Source organism: Pseudochaenichthys georgianus, chromosome 23 (genome assembly GCF_902827115.2).
Source record: "Pseudochaenichthys georgianus chromosome 23, fPseGeo1.2, whole genome shotgun sequence".
In the NCBI taxonomy this organism is placed as follows: Eukaryota; Metazoa; Chordata; class Actinopteri; order Perciformes; family Channichthyidae; genus Pseudochaenichthys; species Pseudochaenichthys georgianus.
Genome location: NC_047525.1, coordinates 7,846,254 through 7,872,544, shown reverse-complemented (window position 1 = coordinate 7,872,544; position 26,291 = coordinate 7,846,254). Strand labels below are relative to the sequence as shown.

Sequence of the window (26,291 nt, the reverse complement as noted above, 5' to 3'; positions counted from 1 at the left end):
AAATCTAGGATAGAGCAATTTGTCTTAAGACAGTTTATTTTCCTGCTTTGGTTAAAGCAGAGTCAAGATGAAAAGGCTAATATGGTGGACATATTAAACATTCTTTACCTTGCACTTTTTTATTTATCCGGCTCCTGGGGCAACTTAGACTGCTATACAGCATACGTTGAGATTTTTCATACACCATAATTATGAAGCAGGTTATGTGATTTTGTCTGTCCAATATCAATATGCATACAAATAATTATAAGGAAAAGGAAGGTGTATTTCTGCTTGCATTTTAATGCAATTCACTTCATTACATAACACTGACAGTTGGCCCCAGTTTTGGGAAGTCTGATTGCCAAGTGTGTCTTTCCTTCTGAACAGGACTAAAGAATCGCAAAGAATACAGGCATTGAGTTTGCAGAAGAAGAAAAAAAGCGCTACGTCATGGAAAGAATGACGTCAGGTTTGATTAGGCGCCGAGGGAAGAGCCTTGTGCAACCAAGGTGGAGTTTAGGCAGGCAGCAGGCAGAAAGGATGCTGCAGTGAGGTTTCGGTGGGTACTTTTTTACCGACTGCATCATATGATGGGGGGGGGGGGGGGGGGGGACTGTTGAATAATCCTGTTATTATAAAGCGACACGGGAGCAAAGAGGGAGTTTGAAGGGATCATGACGTAACCGTTTCCATAGGCGACTGATATGCTGTCTAAGCCAATGGGAATCCACACGAGCGGTCCATACCCATCCTCCTTTTGACGTGCATCACATGTCCCCGACGGTGTTGTGACAGAAAGGAACCAGGCGAGGCGAGAGGAATCCCGTCAGCTCACTTCCGCTTTCGTCAAAATCTATGGCAGAGAGACAGGACCGAGTTATTTTGGCTGGTTTTCTGTCCAGCAGTGTGTCAAAATTGCTTATTACATTTAACATACTATATTGGCAGATGGTAACGTTGGAAGATAAATACATTTCGTAAAAGCGATAAACAAGGTAAGCGATTTTGCCTAGACTTGTGACATAATACTATTTTATGAATAACCAATGTATTTCTGCATTGTTTAGATACACATGATTATTGACATATCGTCAGTTAACCGAAACCGTTATATAGCAAATAACTGTACACAAGCGTCACAAGGTTTCCGGTCAAGTCGACGTGCGTTTTCCATGGGCTAAAACGGGAGGTTACTATCTTGACTGTTCAGTCTGGAAACTTTGGCTTGGTAGTGACAGCGCAGTGGGCGGGATTTTACCTCAGATCAGGGGAGAGAGTCTAGTCTTTGGTGAGACTGAGGGGGAGTTACAGAGAGAAAGGGACCTGGGGTGCTCTTCAGAGAACGGAGTGAGTATTTTTGGTTATATTCCTGTACTAGGGCGACAAAATACCGCAAGATAAAAGCTACTCTCAGGTGTTAGGAATATTAATAAAGCCTGACCGGTTAAGTAATTTTTTTGTGTGCAATGACCAACGAGGGCCAGCCACCGGTGGTGTAGCTGCCTTGGTTAGTTAGCCTTGTACCAAGCTAACATCGTTAGCCAGCGTTATATCTTGGAGATATACTGACATTGGGCGTCTCGTTTTCCAATCCAGGTACATAATCACCTAGGTGGCGGCCAGATGTGTCTTTATTATTTCTAGGTTATTCAGACTTATGCATTGCTCTGAATTAAGTTTTACGACTTATCGAATATTTTAGAAGTATCCTTTGCGTATTTCACTCCCTTGCAATCAGCACAAGCTAATGCCTGGGAGCTAGTTGGCTAACATTATACGCCAGCCTGTTTTTTTTTTTTAAAACGTTGGATTCCACGCCACGGTTTGTCGTGGACAGCAGATTGACAGTTGGCCATTGAGGCTCATCATTTATAGACTGCAACTCAAAATGTGGACTCGTCTACTGTTACGAGGAGGCATTTCATTCTAAGGTACGGAACCCAGAGTTTACAATGGGGTGCGTTTTAATGCAGGTCTTTCAGTCTATTTAACGTGATATGAACCCCCCTTTAACAGGCAGGAAGATAATTTCATTGAGATAACGTCAGTGGGGTAAAAGATGTGAACCGAACAGTAACGGTCAATTTGGGGAGATATAGAGGCAGGGGCACCGTGTGGGCACGTTTTGGGTCATTTTGTCAGCTCACTGTCACAGGATATTGCATACAGCAAATGTCTAATTTGAAGGAAAATGTGTAACGTCGTGTCGAATATCAAAGATATGTCGAATTTTGTTTCCTCTTGGGTATGTCATACCTCTTACCTTATCTATAATGTCACCGAACAAGCATAATGTCATAGTAGGAACATGCCCTTTCACAAGTGCAAGCTATAACGCTATTTAAAGAAGAAAAAAGACGTTCACTTGCACGGCTACTGCAATTCGTCCAAACCTTGAACGCAGCATGTCGCTTTAAATTACCATGTCCAGTTACCTTTTATAACCGTAATGTGTCTCGTATTCCCCACGCTTTCCATGTACTGCAGGTTTATTACGTGTATTGACGTTACATTATTGACCTTTTTTTAATGGGCAATGTAACATCGTTTTCACACTCCTGCACGTTTTCTAGTTGATGTGTAGCGCAGCCACTGAGCACCTTGTGGTGTATAGTTGAAGGGATCACTCCTTATCCAATTAAATAGCACCCGCTTTGCTGCAGCGCCAGCAGTCTTCCTGTGCTCGTGTAATGACTACAGTGCATGGAAAATAGTGTTGTAGTTTTTATCAAAATGCATTTGGACACATAATGTATTGTGAGTTGGAAGTGAATAGACTATGGTTCAATGAGACAAGGTGTTCCAGTAACTGTAGTTGTCATAGACCTATTACATAATGTCAGGCAAGCTTTTACATAGCCAAGCTGTATAGTCAGAATGCCTTGTTGGAAATAATTGCTTGGTCTAATGTCATTTGGTGGCATTTATTTTCTGTTTGGAAAAATAATATGTTGTCGCCTTTTTAAATTCTACAACATTAGACAATATTATCCAGGTTAAACAATGAGTTATTTGATTAAAACTGTCTAGCTCAGCATATAGCGATTGAAGATTTTGTTCAATGATTCACTTAAACCATCAGCAACCCAATCTGTCGCTGTGTCTGAGCCCTTTGAACTCAGACTGTTGCTGTCACTCAAGAATGACAAAAATATCCTTTCTTATGCCTTGATATACCATGCTTTTTCATAATGGCTGACTGCGGAGTGCACTGCTCGCACTGAATGATATGAGGCAGAATTGTTCGACTTAATTGGAAAACTGTATCTCAAAAGCAAGATCAGTTTAACCTCCTGGTTAAGTTTGATGGTGTTTCCCTTCCTTACATTTCCACCTGCTCATAAAGGTTAATTAGCCATCCTGGAGAGTATGAGATTTCTACTAATCTTACATCGTAGTTTGCTTCTTAAATGTGTGCTGTTGGCTTCTCTTGGAGAAGGAGGTTTGAGTAATCACACAGCAATAGTCACTGCGAAGTAATGCAGCACTTTGCTTCCAGGCAGTTCTCGCCTGACAAGTCTGTCCCTAACTCATCACGGATGAGTCTCCCTTTCAGCTGCTTGATATGTCTACTGAATTTATTGACATGCTCTGCACTTCCTTCAATTACAAGCCTAAACAAATGAAATAATATTCTAATATTCAACAGCAACCATTCCTAACACCTGTCTTTTGCAACATTTGTCTCAGCCTTGTATAAATTATAATTATTGTTGAAAACAAGCCACTACAGGGCTCGACATTAAGGACTGCCCGATGGCCCGGGGCCATCTAGTATTTAGCTCGGGCAATGAAGCCTCACCTGCTGGTTGCCCGATCGGGCAATCTATTATGCCAGTATCATGCAGCTCGCGGATCCAGTAGTAATGAGTGACCCGACAGTAGAACTAAACATATCTATAACTAGTTTAGGTAGTTTGAGAGGTAATTAAAATAGCTACGTGTGATATTCTAACCTGAAGTGTGTGTTTTGTTCCGCTCACCGCTGCAGGTGATCATGCAGAGCTGCGTGTCGACTCGTCAGCAGCAGCTGATCTCTCTCTCCCGTCAGATTAGACTTTACTCGCGTTTATGTCCATATCGATCAGATCGCTAGTTCTAGCTAATGATAGGACTACCTGCTTATTAAAAGACACCTAAACAATAAGTGTCGCTATGCAACTGGGTGAGGCCACAAGGTATAGCCCAGCATTATGCATTTGTTTACATGCCCACCGGAACCCCGAGGCATTACCAACAGATCAACGCACAATCAACTAGGGCTGTGGCGATACACTAATCTCACGATACGATACACGATATTCAGCCAACGATACGATATATATATCAGGATATTCAGCCAACGATACGATTCGATACGATTCGATATAATTCGATACACTTATATCATTTTCTGAAAGATTTTAAAGGGACAGTGGGATTTTGGTGACATCTTGTGAGTGTTCCATTGACTTGGATTGAATTAATTCAACTGAAAACTGAAAGCATCAATTATACAATATATGGCTCTGACAGAGAGTCTCCAGCTTGCAAATGCTGGACAAAATGAATCAAAAGATGTGGTGAGAAAATTAGTTTCATTTATTGAAACAGTGCAAACTGTAGCTGTAAAGTGCAGTATCACAATGGACATTGGAGAATTAAAAGGTGCAGCAGGTGGCGGAACACGGGGGATTTGAATGGGACTTGTTAGAAATTAAAATCAATGTTTTGATGGCATAAAGTACCATAAACATACCGTCAGTTTAAATGCTGTTTTATACTGAAAAACCAGAAGTTGTTGTGCACAACCAGTTGTTGAGCTTTTATTCTGAAAATCCTTCATCTCCGGTTAGCATTTAGCATGTGGCTAATATACAATTTCCTATAGAGGTGAATTTAGTAGCGATATGACACGGAGTGTTGCACACCGAAACCTACTGATTTCAACACTACAACTATAGACGTCGAGATATTATTATTGCTGAATATTAAATGAAGGTACAGTTTATTTGAATACGTTTGTTTACAGACGTGGGTAGCATGAGACAACATTCGGAACTACCGGAAATGATACCAGCCGTGAGGTATTTTTGGAGTATTGATTACAGCGTTTAAAATGTATTAAATGAAAAGTCATGAAAGAGATAAGGAGGAGAAAAGGCGTGTTTAGTTATATATTTAATGTGCAATGTCTGAATCCTCTGTAATGCGCAACAACGAACATTGGAGACGTGGAGGGCCGACCCCCAGCAGCGCCAACCGGCCCACAGGGAGGATTCAGCAGAGGATATTTAACAGCTGGAAAGGTGGAGCTCGCTCTCTTCCCTTCGCTCACGGGAGCCAGAACACAGCTGTTTTTCTGACTGAACCATTTTCATGCTTGTAACATTACCGCGCTTTTTATTAATTAAAGTATACATTTGAACATTCTCAGAGACTCAATTAGTCTCCTTTTTAAAGCTTCTCTCCTGGAAGCGAGTATAACGAACACAGTTATCAGACTTAATGTATCGATACCCGCGGCTGAAATATCGATACTTTCTCGGAAAACTAAATATCGATATATATCGCAAGATCGATTAAATTGCACAGCCCTACAATCAACCCATACAGGACATCTCTTTCTCCACATTAAGTGTTAGACATTATAATTGACTATTCTTGTCTGTCACATAAGTGGCGCAACTGAAGCGGTATTGCGCTAAAGGCAAATTATTTTGATCGGACATTTTGACCGAAGAGATTTAGATTTGCCGGCTAACGGGAAGTCTGACGTCGCCATTTTGTGTGCTTCGCGGATATGCTCGGCTCCTCTCGACTGCTGCTCGGGTCTGCTCGGTCAGCTTCCGGATGAGGAGGCATTCGTTCGACCAACTTACAGTAGATACCATTACAAACATTTTTAACAGGGGCCATACAAGTGTAAATATAATAATGTTTGTTTTGGCAGTTATAACTGAATGTGATGTTTTCTACTTTTTTACATCTGGGAAGGCATTTGCCTTCATCAGATGGAAAGTGTCTTGACCAACAACTTAAGTATTTCTTATAGCTATGCAGGGCATGCAAGCGAGCAAACAAGAACAAACAAGTGAAATGAAGAATACAATTGAAATTGTATAATATTGTGGTGGTTCATCTTATAATTCAGTCTAGAGAATGCACCAGACAGCATCTAAGACCTGCAAAAATCTAAATGTTCTAGGGGGAGGCCCCCCAAACCCTTCGTGGGTCATTTCGTCCGCGCGCATTTTTCAGGGCAATCTCTATTGGGCTCAGGGCCATCTGTAAATTAGCTTAAATGGCCCACAGGGCCATCTCCCAAAATCCTTAATGGCATGCACTGCACTATGTCTCTAATCTAAGGTGACATTGACATGGTAAGCTTAATTTTATTTTTTTATTTTTTAGTACAAGTTAAATGTATTTAAGGTAGTATTTACTTATGATGAACTTTTGCTTATCTTTTTTTCTCTGTGTGGATTGTGAGTCCAAGGTTATTCCAGGTAGAGGTTTAAAGTAACATGGAGTTTGAATCATTCATTACTACTTATTCATTCAAATATGGCTTTACAAAGCAGTGAAAACTGTCTACACGGGTGTATGACTAAAATGAATGTGCATACAATTTGCAAAACTAATTGAAAAACTCCGATACAGTATCCTAAAACAATTATAAGGCACACACTGCAACATATCATTAATTAGTCATCAAGGCAGCTTGAAGGTCTACCTATGCTTAAATGTAATAACTATGCTTAGACTCAGTCTCTCGGACATCTATGTTAGTTTCGAGCTTAGCTTCATGATTTGACATGCATGATGCCACTAATCAAAGTTATTTCATTTTTAGGTAGAATGGAAGATGTAGCTGTCCTATTAGTGTCAACTCTATACATGTGAAAACAACTTGTTGTTGATTGGTAATTTGGTATTAAAGTGTCCTCATTGACATATACAAATCCACATTACCAATGCAGTTGGACTTTTCTGAAACAGTGCTAACAGGCACAAGTGCACTAATGGGGATTAATGGCTATCATTAGGGGTGTGAATCACACATATTTATCACAATACAATATTCAATTATTCTTTCGACAAAAGTACAATGTTTACTGATATCACAAAGTCGGCCATGATGTGATTTATGATACGATCTCATTCAGGGGCTTGCAGTCGATATAAGACCGTATCATATGCCCTTTTGACACATACAAATGTACGATTAGCAAAGAAAATTAGATTTGACAATGTAATAACTAGCCTAGATATTTGAATAATACATTATAAATCTTAGTTGGTCAAGTGACCTAGAGTGTGAATGAAGAGAGTTGGCGCAGTTAAATAAAGTAGTAAATCTCCACAACCCTGCAGGATGGTGCCGTATTTTGAATGAATTCAGCCAAAAGAGCACGCTTCTTTCTCTTGTGGCCTGTCTGCTCTTTGTGTGAGGGTTACACACCCATGTTGGGCCCAAAGGCTTTTTGTTGATGCCCAGAAATGTCCCAATCACAGCAAAATAACAAGAAAAGAGAAAATACAGGTAGAAGGCTGCAGGGTTTCTGCAGATACACATGCCACCACCACCACACACTTCTAGTGGGTCATTGGGAGAAATAATGAGTTTTTAGGCATATTATACCTTTTAATGTCTTCATTGATCGGCACCAAGTAACAACAATCCTGTTCTAAAAAGGTCTATCTGATCTTTGAGATATTAGCTTTCTTGTATTCGGAGCACATTTCTCAACCATCTTTCGGAAAATCCAGCTGCAGATTTTGTGTTGGACTGTATGGGGACCGTCACACGGGATAAATTGTTCTCTGAATCGACCTAGCCCTCTTTGGCTTTCAGAGTTCATTTACTTCTACGGCAGCCTATAATATCATTGTGTTCATATATGTTTGTCTAGCACAAATTGCATTCCCTTCCCCAGGTCCTGGTGAAATGACTTTAACGCTCCACTCCACTGCGTCCTGAAATTGTAATGGTAAAGACAGCAAGGTCAGACTGTGGCAGCAAAGCGGCAGGACCTCAGGCCATTGAGCTGCTGTGTACAACCACATATAACAAAGAACACACAGAGCCTCTCATCTTCAAAGTGGCTCAATGAAAGGTGCTTCATTTTGGAATATTTTCCATCCTTTGGAGGGGAACACCTACGACAAAATAAAACCATCCCTTCTGGTTTCTTTCCTCCTAAAGGAAAAATATTCTAATATTTTTACAGTCACATTTTCAAGATGGCTACAATATTGCCAATGCTAAAGCTTGTAATGGTACTTAAAATGATTTAAGGTACATTTGGTCCTGCAAAAAAAACCATGTTCTTTTTAATGGTGTGAAAGAATTATGTCTGTCATTAATCACAGTTTTTAATAACAGGGTAGTCTTCCAGAACTCTATTCAGGGCTTTTAAATTGTTTTTCACCTCTACCAATTTACACAGGCATCGTCTCAATGAGCAAGTGAAGGAAAACTGGAACACTATACACTTTGTGACATCTTACATGCTGTGATGTGGTTTTAAAACACTAAGTGGTTCACATTTGCCAGCTTTCACTTCAGGGTTTTGTATAACACCTTATAGAAGAGACTCAGTCACCTTCATTCAAGTGTGCAGGGATTGAATAAGGTCTTGATTTGATCTTTTTTTGACAGACCCCTTTCATGGAGTTTTCTTCCCAGCGTCATTATGAGCACTCTGGAGCAACCTGTTCTTCTCCATGTTTCTAAATTACATGTGGTGGACCAAAGATATAGTATTTATTTATTTCCTGTTATGATGTAAGGAGACAAAATTCTGCCCCAGTTTCAGACTAGCATATGTGTCACCTGCATGGTTTTAGTGATGTGTGTTTAAAACAGAAAAGAAAATCAATAATTGGTAATAATTGTGCGCCTTATCTTTAAAGGAAAAAGATTATGGTTAATTATTATTTTCGATGACATACATACAGTAAGAAGGGCTGAAGTGTGTTGACGGTGACACCTCTGCCTGTGTTGGTATGACCTGGCAGCCTGACAGTGTTCGAGGGCCATGTAGAGGGTCCAGTCTGTAGACTGAAGTAGCGTTCTCAGCTGCGAGCCATGTAGCACAAGGAGGGCTGGATGTCTCTGCTTTGTACCCTCCACATTTACATGGCCTGACCCAGTTCAGTAACGGCTAGCAGTAGGGGGAGGGGGCAGTCTGGGCGAGACTAAAAATACCACCCCTCGCATTAGGCAGCTCCATTGCAGAGGGATCCCTAGAATTGGAATCCTCGACTTGCATCGAGTTTTTGGCACATAGAGGTGCACAAACTGCCAGAGGGTTTCCGTAGCGTGGAAATAAAGTATATTTCTGGTAGATTCCCACCACAGTTGTCCGATGCACTTGTTTCCACTTGCCATAGCCTTCTGGGCGCAGGATCTAGTGTGCATCTAATGTGCGATATCGCAGCTGTAAATAGCCTGGGTGGAGAACAGACTTGTGTCTTTCAAGACTCTGAAACCCCTCGGTATTCATTCTGAACTGTGGTTTTGCTGCTGTGGTGTGAACAGGGTTAACCTTAGACTCTGTCATTCAACCATACCATGCCAGCTGTTGGCTTGGAGATCCAATCACAATGATTTTCCACTGTTGTGACATGTGACCTGCTCCGCAACCCGAAACTGTCGCAGCGCAGCAAATGTTGGCACTTCCTTCATCTCGCCGTTGTTGCTGCTCGTGGGGTTAAGGGGTGTGAATGTGCGAGAGGGCTCATGCAGTTTAACATGAAGACAGAGAAATGGAGAATGCAGGGAATTGCATTCATTGCCATAGGCTGCACAAGTGTTACCCAAGCAAGTAAAACATTCCTACTATTTTAAGATGAGTCGTTCAGAGACCATTTGCACTCTTGAAAAACCACATTACACGTTCTTGCAAGATGACATGCAGATTAGTCCTGACCCCTGACATTCACTTGTCCTTTTGTTGTAATTAGTGAAAAGGACTACTGTTAGGCAAAAAGAGCTCAAAGGCTTGGCAACAAAACAACTCTTGTTCTCCAATGTGAAAGGGTGTTAGGATGTGTAAACAGTGAATTAGTAAAACGCCAAATTCACTACACGAGGACAAGTCATTGTTTCCAAATTCATTATTCAGTGTCATATTCTGTATGTTTTTATTTATTTTTTATTAAGTGTTGTGTCATATATGAAATGATTAATCTCTAAAGTAGTGTGTAACGTTTAAAATTACAATATCAGTTGCATTAACCATTAACACGCTATTGTAATTCCCTGGCATATCTGTCTAATCCCCAAGAAATGCCTTTTTATATCAGAACAGTGGTGTGAAAAAAGAAAAATACATGACGTAGATGTCAATTTATAAGGCAAGATGTCAACATGCGTTGAAGACCACAAGTATTTTATTTTCAAAATGAAGATTTCTACGATCTCTCCCACCTCAGTAATGCACCCGGCCCTGCAATTGTGCTGAGTAATAAATAATAAATTCTGTCCTGTTTTCCATGGCAGATGGCTCCAAATAGAATCTCAACATGTGACAGAATAGTTTCCAAGAATCTCAATGGAATAAGCTGCAAGCATTCTTTTATTCAGTGAGCAATAATAAAGGCTACATTTTCTCTCGTGCTGCATCTTTGCCCCCGTTCTGGCATATTTGGGGTTAGGGAAGTTATTTTGGAGTTTTATGTTTAAATCCTGTTTAACTTAAAGATAGATAAAAGGGGTTCTCTGAAACATGTTTTGGTCGATGTTGTACCTATAATTGAAGAGAAAAAATAAAACCTCCCCTGCTGAAATAACTGCTGCGTATTTTGAAGACAATGAAAAACGTTGTCCACTGTTTCTTTCAAATTATAAATCAAGATCATGTTTTTAAATCTTTGAATACTTCCTGTTGCCTCCTTAAAACAGATTAAAACCTGCTCAACTTCAACCTTTGTAAATGTATTGGGATGATGTATGTAGGGCTGCATGATTTGGAAAAACATATGCGATTTATTTTTGATTCTTTTAATTAAGTCTATAGAATAACGTTTGTAGGCCAGGACTTTCCTTCAGCACCACAATACTTGCACAATACTATTCAGATATTTACATATATTTCCTTTACAAAATATTGCGCTTATTGCAATTTGGATATTGCCATAGTCCATATTGCGATCTCAACACCATTTTGATTTATATTGCAATCGTAGCTGTATGTTTGAAGTTCTGTTTCCTTGCTGCACCAAGACAAATTCCTATCACCTTGGTGGACATGAATGAATCAGCCTCATTGTGTGAGGTGTTTAAAGCTGAATGGACAGCCGCCTCTCATTAGAATGGACTCTCCCATGTACAGCAGCATGGAGCTCCCTGATGCCACAGATAGTCCTAATTAGATGAAACAGAAGGCTTGTCCTGAGGTAATCACTGCTCACTACGTTACCCTACCAGTTACACTGCAGGGGGGCAGGTAGCTCTTGATTATTTATTTGTTCAATGTCAGACGGACTGGGTGTTGTTTGACATGGCTGGTTGCTGTGATACAATCTTCTGGGTAATTATTGAAAGGATTTGACTGTAACCCCCTAAACGCACCAGGAGCGTCTGCGCCACGCTGCGACCTCCTCCTGCGACCTACAGTAACACACCAGGCGCGTTTCAAAACGTTGCGGAAGCGGAGCGTCGTGTGTGCAGCCTCGCAGTTGTTGTTGATTTTGGAATATTTCCTGGACATTTGTACTTCTACAAGTAGTAGGCTACGTAGTTAAATGGTTTATGTTTGTGTCTGTTTAAATCGGGTTTATTGTTGTTATTTCCTATTTTGTTGTGTTGTAGACTACAAGCACAGTTAATAATAATTGTAATATTCCAGTTATAAACGACATGAATCAAAGATGTGTTGCTGTATTTTAGTGGTAAAAAAATATGCATTCATCATCATAATTATTCTATATATATATATATATAATTGGCAGTGCCTGTAAACCGGAGGAGAACGCTGGCATGTATTCTCCTACTTGAAAGACGGTGGTGGGGGGGGAGGAGAAGGAGCCGGTTTTGGGTGCACCTGGTGCACCCCCTCAACCAGCAAAGCAGACAACAAGGTGATTTTCATCACTTCCTGTCTGCGCTGCGCCGCGCTGCGCTGCGTCAAAAATAGGATTCATCCTATATTTTAGAAATTCCTTGCGGCGAGGAGCTTCTGGGACGCTTCGAACCGCGGCGCGTCTGGTGGAATAGCACCCATTGACTAGATTGGCCGCGATCTTTGCGAACGCCGCGACGCGGCCGTAATGCAGCGCAGACGCTTCTGGTGCGTTTAGGGGGTTAGGCTTCACCTAACTGGGGGTACTAGAGGAGGAGATTGCTGTTTTTTTTATTACGCAGAATGGCCATGTAGAGTTATCGTAATTTTGTACTCGGTATTTAAAAGTAAGTTGACTATACTCTCTCACTTTCTCATAGGTGTGAGAGTGAGAAAGAAGTTTGGAAAACATTATAAATACAATATATATACAACACATACAAACCTAACAGTAAAAGAATAAAGTTGGTGAGAAGATTATAAATTACAATATATATGTTTTTTGAACTGCACCCAGAATTAAGTTAGTTTCAATTCCATTTCAGCATGTGTGTAATTTGTCCCTATTTACCTCAGTATTATTTACTGCCCCTACAGTATGTCATTCAAATAATTAGGCGTCCTTTTAGACAGACACAGGGTGTTAAAAAGTAGATCATAAGTGAGTCAATTGAAATCCAACAAAGACCAGAAACAAGTGAAATGCTGCTTCTGAATCCCCTTTAATGTGAAAGACAGCTGCAAGAAGTGTTGAATTTGTATTAACAGTAGGTACGGTAGGTTTTCGGTTCTTGATTTTGCTTCGTTGAGAGGGTAACAATAAGTCCCATGACAATTTCACTTGCTTCCAAACACTGCTACTGTGCTCACTCCATTTCCCGCCAGGCCCCCATCTAACAGTACAGAAAGCGGTGAGATGCATCTCCTTAGGAATCAATAATCGGAACCGGATTTCGGTACCCACCCCTAATGCTAATGCTCCTCTCAGCTCACATACTGAAAGCAGAGTGCACAATACTTGACATGAGTTTTGTCCAGATGACAAAATGATTATTACAACTAATCAAAATCTCTTGGCGATAGCTACAGGCAGTTTTGCCATTTACTTTGCTACTTGTCTCAGCGACCAAGTGGTTTTGTCTAAGGGTTTCAATGTTTGCTCTTACGCAGCAATAACATGCTTTGTGTCTCCTGTACTAGTGTACTGCAGCCATGTGATGACAGCAAGTGTAAAAAACAGATATGGTAACATACATATCATTTTGATCATGCTACATTAAAAATAGGTCACTAAAGAAAATACAACAATAATATCCTCATTGAGTAAGGTTTATAGGTAATAATAGTCATATGTTGATAACAAGAGTGAAACTAAACATAAACAGTTTGTGCAAATATGTCACTTGTCAGTGCGATATTAATAAATGTATGTGGATCCCTGCTGTACATGTGCAGGGATGCAAACTTGTCACCTTTCGGCAAAATTCGCCATTTTGAATCCAAAATAGGTCGTTTGTGTGATTCATGTAGATCTGCAATACAAATATTTTTGGGGTATGGGGGGGGTCTGGGACCCGGAGTAATCTGCGGCCGCAAGCTGCTATGTGCCATCATGACACGCATGGTGTTCTTTTTTTATATATTATAATGAAGCGCGAGCTGTGTGCTCGAGTCTTCCTGCCTGTCGGCTCTGCTGCTCCGCGATGAGTGTCTAGCTTCAGCAGCTACATTACCTACGGGTGCGTTCGTTAATATGAACTGTGTTGTCCGGAATCACTGTGGCACAGACTGGACCGCTGGTGAACAGCTGTTAGAACGGGCCGTTCAGGTGTTCAAAGCAGAGCTCCCTGTCGGAGCGTGATGTGCACTGAAAAGTTTTTCTGTTGCAATATTATCGCTGAGCAAACTTAACTAGCAAACTAGCATCACTATCTGCTAACGTTAGCTTTAGCCTTCGTTTTCTATTAGTTTTTTTCATAGGCTATAAACGGAGGTGGTATAAGTATATATCTTGTACTTGAGTAAAAGTAGAAGTACCCAGGTCTTGGACTTGAGTTAAAGTAGAAGTACCAGAATGTAGTCCTACTAGAATGTAGTCCTGCAATCAAAATGTTCCTCAAATAAAAGTATTATCATCAAAATATAGTTAAAGTAGCGACAGTAAAAGTAGAAGTACTCAGGTCTTGTATTAGAAGCACCAGAGTGTAGGAATACTCTGTTACAGTAAAAGTACTGCATTCAAAATGTTCCTCAAGTAAAAGTATTAAAGTAGCGACAGAAAAAGTAGTCATTGTGCAGATTGGTCCAATTCAGAATAATATATATGATATGTTTTATAATGATTGATCATGAAAGTGTTCTCAAAGCTGGTAAAGGTTCAGCTAGTTTGAATGACTCTGTATACTGTAGGATAGCTTGTGAATTTACTCCAGGTGGAACTAAAGTCTAATTTAACACTTGATTATATTTCACATCATTCAAACACATCTGTGAAGGCAAGGCAAGGCAAGTTTATTTATATAGCACCTTTCAGCACCAGGCAATTCAAGGTGCTTTACAAAAATGAAAGACATTCAGATAAAGGCATTTAAAAACAGTCATTAAAAAGAAAAGCTAATAAAATAAACATTAAAAGTTACAGTGCAGTCTAAGATATGAATAGTTCAATTATTTCGGTTCTTGATTTTTTATTTATTCACAGAACCTCCCTTTGGAAATCCGAACATTTCCGTCCCGATTGTTAATTTAGACTGATTGTTTTCACCATGTTATGCTTGCATGACATCCACAATCGGACCCTCAGGAGGGTGTACTAGCCCCCTACTCTGCTTTGCGTTCCATAACAAAGTGAAGTAACTAAAGGGATTAATACATGTAGTGGAGTAAAAGTACACCATGTACCTCTGAACTGTAGTGGATTAGAAGTACAAAGTAGCAAAAGAAACATTGAAATACTTAAATAAAGTATCTCAAAATTGTACCCAAGTAGTACTTGAGTTTATGAACTTAGTTACTTTACACCAGTGGCTATAAAGATAGAAAGACTAAGCCTTGCACAGAGGCATGAAAATACATTTTCAAAATGCTCAACAGTGCTGCCAAAATGTTAAACTCACTGCTACACAATTAAAATAAATGCTTTTATATATATGTATATTAGATGTGACTCTTTGGCGTTTCTGTTCTTAGTAACACTGCTGCTTTAGTTGTTCTGACTGCTAAAATCATCTGTTATTCCTAATTTTAAAGCCGATATTCCGTGGGGTCGGGGGGCTCGGATCCTTGTCACCTTTTTCATACCTGATGAGTTTGCATCCCTGATGTGAAAAAACACCCGGTAGTGTTACTTATCTTTCTTTTATCTTTGCTCTTCTCTTTTCAGATCTGCATGCATGGTGATCATCTCCTCTGTGGGTGATCCAGTCACCATGAGAGACTAGGAACTCAGCTCTCCTAGGGAAATGGCTTGTTTTGTAATATCCCTGCCCTGCCTGCCGTATGACTCCAGCTGCCTCTGAAGGTCCCGTCAGCTGTTTATGGGAACTACCACTGTGTTCGCTCCCTTGAGGATTTAAGCTTTTCCAGGACAACACTTTCTTTTTTTTTCCACCCCTAACGTCGAGCCGGGGCAGCAACGCTTTGCAAGTGAGGAGGCGGCGAGACAATGGCGAACAACTCGTACAGCGGCGTGAAGAACTCCATGGTGGAGGCCAACCACGATGGAGAGTTTGGCTGTTCGCTCAAAGACCTGCGCGCCCTCATGGAACTGAGAGGCGCAGAGGCCATAGGCAAAATTGGGGAATCTTATGAGGATGTTCAAGGACTCTGCAACCGGTTAAAAACATCACCTATAGATGGTAGAGTAATGTTTCCACTACACTCAACATAATTACATTTAATTAGATTAAATACAAGATGTTTTCACAACAGTGCTAGTAGAACGTTGCTGTTGAAATGCTAATGTGGTGTACACATAGTTCAGTTGGCGTGTCATTGGCCATATCATCCACATTGGGGATGACTTGACATCACTTCCTTGGAAAACTTATATGCCAGACAGGTGGCTGTGCCGGCTGGCTCTGACCTGGGCCAGTCCTGCTCTATTTAAAGGCCTGTGGATATGTCCCTGACACCCTCCCTCTCTCCCTTTTCACCTCTGTGTCTGTGTGCTTCAGACAGAGCAGCTGTCTGCCTGGGCTCAGCACCAGGCTGCAGGTACATGTGGCGGACAAAATGGGAGGCTTTAAGGCCAGGTAGTAATGACTTGAACATGGTGGGGAAGGAGTGAGTTCATCTAATGAATGTCTCTTCTGTGAAACTTGTGTATTTCGTCTTCATTAGGACCCCAATGGTGGTTGAAAGCTCCTTTGCCCCTTTTCTCTCAGTTTGTCTCTCTATAGACCGGCCGCCTAATCGCCAGTATGACCTTGACTGAACTCTTATGGGAGGGGATTTTCAGTTTGATCCCAGATTAAAACGGCACCGCATATTCACTGTAGCAGAAACAGTCCTCTGTTGCAGTGTCTCACAGCAAGCAAAGAATGTCCTGGGCATCAACAGCCCAAAAGGAAAGCAATACATTCCATGCTATAATGCATTTCTCAATCAAGAATCACTACCTCACTATTTCATTCTTGACCTTTCATTTATTGGCAAAATGGTGTAAAAGCCACACCATGCTTTTGCCTCTTTCATTGTCTGTTATACAGGCCAGTAGGCCCTGTACGAGCTGAGCAGAAATACCTGAATAGGAATTTGCCTGTTAGGAGAGAATGAGTTGTTTAAACATGCATGTGGCTTTGTCAAGCTGGAGAAGGAGAGTCCTGTCATATTTGTAGCATGCCTGACACTAGTTGTTTCATTAAGTGAGTGTGTACCGCCCCCGCTTCTATCTAATCTATGCTGTAAAAAATGAAGGGGGTTAGTCAAGTCCCATTTTAGCTTTTTCAGCATTTTCAAGCAAAAGAAGAACAAGGTATTGGTTCTTCTCCTGTAGGTGGTGCCTGTGTAGGTAAAATAACAGAATACCGTAAGCATGTTTGGAATATTAAACTACTTTCAACTCCTGCCTTCCCAGTACTATCACCAGTCTGTATTCACCATCATCAAACATGTTCTTACATATTTTATTGAGAGAATATAATATTATTTCTAGATTGCAAGTGAAAAATCTTTTCATAAAACGGCTTTATACTTAACGAAGAAAAGGCAGCTTTTAGACATTTTTAAATGAACTATTTTACTTCTGTTGTGATTTGCAACTGCACTCTACTGATAAAATTGAATTGGTCCACATTTAGTTTCCCTTCGCAGCAGGAGCTGTTTCAGTTGGCACGCAGCCACTGAGTTTTGCCACTTGCCTACGATCAGCTCATTCGTCATAGGATTGAGAAATTAAGCCATCATTTAAGATTACAGCAGCTTGACAATTGAAAAGGGATTTGTAATTAGTTGGTTGGTAATTTTTTCAAACCTCTTAAGCCAATCCTTTGCTAATCTCCCACATTTCCAAGCTCTTTTTTCCATCCGAAGAAGTTTGACTGAAGTTCTCTGTTGCAGCTGTACCAATCTACTTGGACTAGTTTTCAGCGTGGTCTTCTTGTTGGATTTGGCTTGATGTTATGATGAGGCTGAGTATCTAACATCTCCCAGTTCTCTCAGATTGATATCCACTGGGCTGTGATTTAAATAGATTTAACGTACCAATTCTCAGAGTTTGAAAGAAATGTATTAAACCCACTGTTCCACACATTCTAAATTGTGATCATGAAAACTGCCAAAAGCTTTTTCTTTTAAAATCAACTTTTAGTTTTTATGATATCTCTTCTTAACTTTTATAGTATGCTGTCCTTCTCAAACAAACCCTGTTTCCACGTGGGAAAGAGCCCCTTGTATGCTGGAAATACCAAAATGCTGTTGCCGGGGCCTTATTTACTTTCGCGTTACTTCCTGTATGCATGCAGGCTTTTTTTTTGTGTGCTTACTCTGGTTGAGTAAGGAACTGTGAGGACATAAGTACCTTTTTAAGTTTCAGCTTACCGCCCCTGTTAATCTCTTTTTTCAGCTGTGTAGTGGGTTATATAAATATTAGTAACATTTAAAGGGGAACTCGTCCATGCTTTTACACCAAAATCAGTCATGGGGAGTACTACTCATCTTGTGAAAACAGTTGTATAACGTTCTCTTTCGTTCTTGTAGGATGCTTTGTCAAGCCTGCGAAAATAAATCGAGTGATGTGTCACTAGAGTTACCTTGGCTTGGGTTTAGAGATGACACATTTGAACTGGAAGCCTACATTACTGTATGTACTCGGTGCATTTAGTTGAAAAGACATGGATGCTCTACTAGGCAGGGATGGTCAAATGAAAAGGGCTCTCGCATTATGGAAGTCAGTGTAGGATCTATGTTTATGCTGCTTTTTTATTAACTATAACCCCATTTACAAAAAAAGGAGGTATGCAGAGCTGAGGGACTTGTTACATCAAGCGAAGCTAGCTGTATGGCTTCTACTTATGTTTCAAGATCTTTCTTGATGATTCAGGAGATCTGAGCCTTTGCCACATCATTTGTGACCATTCTCATTTTTTAAATGTGTCCCTCTTGAGCACTAGGCTATTTGTAGGAGCAATACTAAATCACTGGAGTATTTTTATAATAACATTCCCATCCTTTTAACACAGTGTCTCAGCATTGAACAGATCAGTATCATAGTATTTTATAATATCTATAATTATATGACTGCCTGCTTATCAAAGGACCTAAGCAATAAGCATTGCTTGGCAACGGCGTGTGGCCGCAAAGTATAGCGCAGCATTATGCATAGGCTTATGTTTATATGAGGGGTCAAAATCCCATGCTCATAAAATGCTCATATACTTTTTTCTCTTCATTCCCCAAGCCCCAAAATAAATAAATATACCAATTTTAGGAAAAGTAACAAAGTTTAAGCAGTGTGGGTTTTATATTAACAGAGTTACACATATTTCAAGTGTAATAACTGCAGTTTGCCTCCCTGTCACAGAGAATGACAAAGATCCTCAGTGAAGCACAAGCCCATGTTTCTCACTAAATTGTAAGTACAACTTATTAAAAAGATCAGTTCAATGCAACTAATGTCATCTTAGTGTTATTGCATGATGTTAAAATTGGTTTGCCACGAATTTAGTGATGGATTGTAAACATTTGAAATGTAGCATTTAAGTGTTTCTCAGTTACAATGTTGTTTTAATAAATCAGACACTGATGGTGCAAATAGTTTTTGCGCTGATCAGGGGCTACTTGGCTGAAAAAAGTTTGAGAACCACTGCCATAGAACAGTGGCGAGCCGTGACTTTTATACCTAGGCCCTCTGACCCCCACCCCTTCCCTCGAAAAAAATGAAAAAGAGTTATTAGTCACAGCGTATACTTCAGCGGAATATCAAAACAACGGCCCGGGGTGCAAAACGCATCAATGAAAGCGACCCTCAACACACAAAACAACACCTGTAAATAACCCAATTTGTGTTCTTTGAAATTGAAAAGGATATTGCATTGTGTTTGTTACTTTCGTTGCAGTTGTATGTCTTAAGTGTAATTTGGCATGCTTTTATTTTGAAGGCGAGTTTACGCTGTTGACAGTTGTTGTTGCTATGGAAACAAGAACAGCTTCACAGCGGGCGGAACTTGTCATAAAGTCCGTGATAATAAAACCCACCCATTTAGAGGGAAGATATGATTGGTAAATTGTACTGTCATTTGACATTACTCTCTTGTTCAGTTACTACAGCGGGATCACCAATCAGCTCCTGTTTTCAGAGTAACTCGCATGCTGCTTTCACACCATCGCTTTTCCCTTTCTAGCTCCGAGCAGGAGCTTTTCTGGTTCAGCTCCGGTTTCCCTTTTCTGCTCCCGCTCTGTTCACACCGCCCAGAGCTGCCGCTGCTGCGTCATGACGTCACCGTTTACGTGCCTGCTTCATAAAATCCAAACCGCGCGGAAATCCCTCACATCGACAACAACAACAATGGCCGATTGTATTGAAGCGCTGTTCGCTTCGGTTATCCTCTTACGAAACGAAATGGAAGGCATCGGACGACTTTACAAGGGACGACTTTACTTGGAACTTTACAAACATCACATGCGAAATGCAAGACTTCTTTGTGGTCTTCAGCATCTACTTCAACCCGCCTCGACGTAAGAGAGACGTAAGCGACGCCGCCTCTTAGCTCCGAAGCTCTTGCCTCTAGACCGACAATTTTTTGGAGCTGGAAGTGAACCGGATTCCGGTGCTAAGAGGTGGCGCCTCTGCGGTGTGAACAGGAAAAACCGGTACTTTTCAGGCTCCAGCTCCGAGCCGGAGCTGAAAACGCGTTGGTGTGAAAGGGGCAGCAGAGACGGCTCAAGGAGCTTCTTTCATTTAACCCTTCACATTCAAACAGAAACTGAATGGGCAGATTCAAAGGATTTATTTCTTTGGAAATGTTATTTTAAATACTATTAAATCAAGTTATTTTGGTAAAACTAATGAAAAATATAACTCAAAATATATATTTGTTAATGTTTTTAAATATTATTTTGTAGAATATCTTAGGCCCCCACTGCCATAGAATCAATAGCTTCAGCAAACCCTTCTAACACAGCAGCATTTATTTTCTCCCAATGGGATCCACTATTTCCTCTGCATAATGAGACTTATCAAATAGACCAGGCCACTTCGCATCAATATTATTGACAATGTTCCCCAATTTTCCCCTTCACCATTATTCCCTGTTGACTGCTATTTTAACATGGTCAAATATTTTGGTTCCAGCCTATTGATCAAATTGATTGTGGGCTGAGAGGCTTGCACAATTGGATTGCAATTCACAAAAGGGGACAAGCTCTCTGTATCTACCATCCATACACCACACCCCCTTATTCAATGGGAAGGTTTAGACTGTTAAATGATAATGTTTACTCTACAGGGGGCTGGCGTTGCTTGCCTTCATGTCCGATTTTAAAATGATGCGCTTAAATAAGCTTTAGCCAGAGAGTGAATGTAGCATATGGCTAGGCCCTGCTTCTGTTGGTGGAGCTGTTCACTGGGTGCTGATCTAGCTGTAGTCTTAGGATTGAAAGCTGTGATTTGTGGGAACAATACAGCCTTTTTCCTGTATTGAGTTATTAACAATGGTAACGGGTGTCCTAGATTGCAGCAATTCGTTTTGGTGATTTTTAGAACCTACGGCTGAGAAGTACTGTAATAATTACATTAAAACCTCATGTGTATTCCCCTTTCAGGTATAAATGATGGTACTATACGGTACATACAAGTCAGATATTTAGTTGTTTTATAGATACTCTGCCATGGTCCGTAGTCTAGCCTGCTTCTCCAATATAGCTTTCCAGGTAGAGCATTTTCTTATTCAGTGGTCTTTACAGAATTCCCCTGTGGCATGATATTGATTTGAAGAGTATGAAATGGCATGGTGATAAAAATCCATGGCTATTTTTGGTGGGGAAATGACCGTGCTATAGTAATTAGGGTGCTGCACTATTGCTCCATTTGTTGAGCAAAGCCCTGCTTATTAGCTCAGAATCTGCTTATCTGCAACTACACACAAACTGCCCCAATCACCTATAAATGGGAAAGCAGTATTCAATCAATCAATCAATGTTTATTTATATAGCCCAATATCACAAATGTTACATTTGTCTCAGTGGTCTTCACAGTGTGTACAGAATATCAGTATGACAATACGACACCCTCTGTCCTTAGACCCTCACATCGTACAAGGAAAAACTTCCGAAGAAAACCCAGTTTAAAGGGAAAAATGGGAGAAACCTCAGGGAGAGCAACAGAGGAGGGATCCCTCTCCCAGGACGGACAGACGTGCAATAGATGCCGTGTGTAAATTGAAAAGATAATACATTTGCAACATAGGTAGTCCAAATGTTTGGAAATGCATGTGTGTATAATAGGAAGATGAATCCACGAGGATATCCATCCAGGACCGATGATCCAGGACCACAGCCACGACTCGCGATCCAGGGTTCGCGATCCAGGACACAGGACCGCAGGATCATCCATGACTCCGGATCCCAGCGTATATAGACACCAAAAAGAAAGACATTTAGGGAAGCTGGGTTAATCGGTACATGAGAGTACACAGGTATAGACAGAGAGAAGGAAGAAGTAAGATGTCCCCCGACAAACTAAGCCTATATCAGCAAAACTAGGGGCTGAATCTAATCAGCCCTAACTATAAGCTTTATCAAAAAGGAAGGTCTTAAGCGCACTCTTAAAAACGGATAGGGTGTCTGCCGCCCGAACACAAACTGGAAGCTGATTCCACAAATGTGGAGCTTGATAAGAAAAGGCTCTGGCTCCCATTGTACTTTTAAAGATTCTAGGAACAACCAACAACCCTGCATTCTTGGAACGCAATGCCCTAGTAGGACAGTAGGGTATAATGAGTTCTTTAAGGTAAGATGGCGCCTGCCCATTAAGAGCTTTGTAGGCGAGAAGAAGAATTTTAAATTCTATCCTGTGTTCTATAGGGAGCCAGTGTAAGGCAGCCAGAACAGGAGTAATGTGGTCCCTTTTCCTTTTAGTACACGAGCCGCAGCATTTTGAATCGGCTGAAGCGACTTGACTGACTTCTTGGTACTCCCTGATAATAGTTACAATAATCCAGCCTAGAAGTAACAAATGCATGGACTAGTTTCTCTGCATTGTTTTGAGGCAAGATATGCCTGATTTTTGCAATGTTACGTAGATGGAAGTAGGCGGTCCTTGAAATTGATTTTATGTGGGCGTTAAAGGATAAATCCTGATCAAATATAACACCAAGATTCCTTACAGTCTCACTGGAGGCCAAATTAATGCCATCCATAGTTAGTATATCTTTAGATAATTTGTTTCGTAGATTCTTCGGGCCAAGTACAATAACTTCAGTTTTGGTCGTGTTTAACATCAAAAAGTTTAACGTCATCCACGTTTTTAAGTCCTTAAGGCAGTCTTGAATTTTATTTAGATGATTAATTTCATCAGGCTTGATTGATAAATATAGTTGAGTATCATCCGCATAACAATGAAAGTTTACAGAATGATTCCTTATAATATTGCCTAACGGAAGCATATATAATGTGAACAAAATAGGTCCGAGCACTGAGCCCTGTGGCACTCCATGGCTAACTTTGGTTTGCGTGGAAGATTCATCGTTAACACGTACAAACTGAGAGTGTTCAGATAGATAGGACCTAAACCAGCCTAAAGCAGTTCCCTGTATGCCAACAAAGTGCTCTAGTCTTTGCAATAGGATATCATGGTCGATAGTATCAAATGCAGCACTGAGATCGAGCAAAACAAGAATAGAGACAAGTCCCTTGTCTGAGGCTATTAGAAGGTCATTTGTGACTTTAACCAGAGCTGTCTCTGTGCTATGATGTGTTCTAAAGCCAGACTGAAAATCTTCAAATAAATCATTGTTTTTTAAGTAATCACACAACTGTTTTGCGACCGCTTTCTCAAGAATTTTTGAGAGGAACGGAAGATTAGAAATAGGTCTATAGTTGGCTAAAACCTCTGGATCGAGGTTGTGCTTTTTAAGAAGCGGTTTTATCACTGCTACTTTGAATGATTGTGGAACATAGCCTGATAATAAAGACATATTCATAATATTTAATAAAGAAGTGCTAATTAATGGAAAAACTTCCTTCAACAGCTTAGTTGGAATTGGGTCTAACATGCACGTTGATGGTTTAGAAGAGAGAATCATTGAATGTAATTGAGTATTGAGAAGTAATTAAGGGTAGCTAATGAAGGTAAAATATATTTGATAGAATTCAAGTAGTTTTCAAATATAGCAGCAAAATTGGGAGATTACCCCTATTGTGACCCTTTTAGTATTTGAGTAAACTCAATTGTCTCTTGGTGCTGCACAGTTTTGTTGTTTCACTTGGTAAACGAAAGATTTAAAAATAGAAAGCGCTTTTTCTTGTCAGTTCTTCCTTCTTGGTAACTTTTGTGTAAAGCCATATACTCTCGTTTTTACACGATAAAAGCAATTTTATAACTTGAGTAGCCGTTATGGAAATCCCATAATCCAATAATCCTTACACTCTGATTAGCTTAATATCATATTAACATAACCAGAAATCTCCCCATGCTGCTTTTTTTGTTATACAAAGCAGGGTATTCTGTGCATGAAATGTTTATTATTTCTGATTGTACTAACTAGAGGGTGTGTTACTGCATCTCTGCATACTCAGTTACACAAAGGTTGTAGAAAGCCTGTTTCCTTTGATCGTGACGGACCCAGAGTGAAGGCTTGCCCTGACCCTCACTGCTGGCTGAATGGACAGAACTCAGAGGGGTCAGCCAGGGACAAGCGTCCAAATTAAATGGTTAATGATTAGCTGCTTGACTTGAGACACACTCAGGGTGCTGAAATGATGTGAGGGGCCATGGCCAGCCTATTTTCTGTTTGTGTATCCAATGGAAGGACAACATGTTGATCGTCCTCTAAAATTGAATAGGGTATTAGCTGTCAGCATGTTTTCATTAGCGGTGTAGAGAATCAAAGCAAACGGTGAGAGACAGCCAGGGAGCAGCGACAGGATAAACCATGTAACCCTTTTTAATGCGCTGTGCCGGTGAGTCATCCTCACTCTTCTCACCCCCCTTTTTAGAAAAATATGCGATTGAAATTGTAATGACAATTACTTAAGGATTTATTTTTCTTTGATTAAGTACACCAAAACTCGTTTTAATTCCGAAATAGGTAAAGAAATATAATATTTGTAATTGAACTAGATAGATTTAGGGACATTTTCATATGATTTTGATTGGTAAAAAAATATCTGTACTTTACCATTATTGCTGTATTAGCATCCAATTAGACTGGTCAATATAATGATCTATTTAATTGAAAAGTGGTAACCAACAAAACCATTTTGTATGACAGGATTTAACACTGATTTAACAACCTACCATAACATCCCTAAAATGAACTGCCTCTTACTGCAGTGGCTGTGTTTGAACAGCTCTTTGGGATGGGAAATGTTATTTAGTTAAAACATGTGTTTGACTTTACAGTGCCTACAAGAGAGAAGTGGAACAAAAGATGAAGTTGATTGCCATTTCTGTAGAATATCAGAAAACCCCACAGATTATGGGTTGTAATAATATTTAGTTAATTGATGTTTTTCCAGTGCTCTTATATTTCACAAGAAAGAACAATCATCACATTGTGTAGATATGTTATTACACTGCAGGAACAATACAAATTACAGGTTGTTTGATAAATGAACACATTCTACTAATGATTTAATGAAGCTGTTTTAGACCTGTCTTTCTCAGCGCAGTCTAGCAACTAACAGTAACACTTATTTTCATTATTCATGAATCTGCTGTGTTGCCTTCAAGATGTCAGAAGATAGTCAAAAAAGGCTGTTAGAATTTCATAATGCCAAAGCAAATGCATTCATGTTGCTTTTTATATTCACCAACAGTCAAAATCCCAAAGTTATTTAGTTCACTATCGTATAACAAAGAAAATCAAACCATCTTCACATTAGAGGAACTAGAACTGGAGGATTATTGCTTGAAAAATGTCACATTTTTCAGTTCTTCAACTCTCTACTTCAGTTTACACCATCAGTGGTGTATTTTGACAGCATTTGTAATGGAGAATTGTCTTATTGGCTGACAAAGAGTGTGCCTTTCTCTCTGAGCTGTTGTCATGGCACAGACTCATCATCCAAATGTGGTGTCATGGTTTGCATTGTTCCTCTAGCCTGTTTGTATCCGTCCTTCTATCTATCTGCCTGTCTGTTTCTCCATATGTTGACCCTTCTGATCCTTTTTCCTATTAAGACCAGTGCAGCTTCCCTCTATCTGTCAATACCTCCACTCTTTATTAGTCTCAGTCCCTATCACCTTTCCTGTCAGTAGCTGTTTCACACTGTCACTCTTCCATGGCCCCCAATCCTCCGCCACACGCAGCTCCATAAAGTCTCCAGAGCCACCCCCACACAGTCAGTCCGCACAGCATGAATAGAACTGAAAAAGTGTCGTGCATCATCAAATGTGCGAAGGCCCTTTTTGAATATACAACTCGGCCTTGAATGTGGAGGCATTTGAATGTGGGGCTCTCTGTGCACACAGATGAATGGCTCTCTGGCCAAGCAGCGTGTGATGTGTCAGAGAGATGACTATAACAGCACAGTAGGTCATACTCTCCAGTCAGTCGTTCATTGTATTTCAAAACAGGTTATGGGATTATATTTGACCTC

At 40.3% G+C, this 26,291-nt stretch overlaps 1 protein-coding gene across 3 annotated transcripts in view; it reads left to right on the top strand.

Annotated features, from left to right (window-relative positions):
• The first annotated feature begins 1,251 nt into the window (after positions 1-1,251).
• The window catches only part of atp2b1a (ATPase plasma membrane Ca2+ transporting 1a), a 43,336-nt gene continuing 18,296 nt past the window's right edge, over positions 1,252-26,291 (top strand). For all 3 annotated transcript variants that reach the window (XM_034074887.2, XM_034074886.2, XM_034074888.2), the window contains exons 1-2: positions 1,252-1,329; positions 15,415-15,889. In XM_034074887.2, coding sequence (XP_033930778.1) covers positions 15,697-15,889 — 193 coding nt within the window. In that variant the 5' untranslated portion in view covers positions 1,252-1,329; positions 15,415-15,696. The remainder of the gene's footprint in view (positions 1,330-15,414; positions 15,890-26,291) is intronic.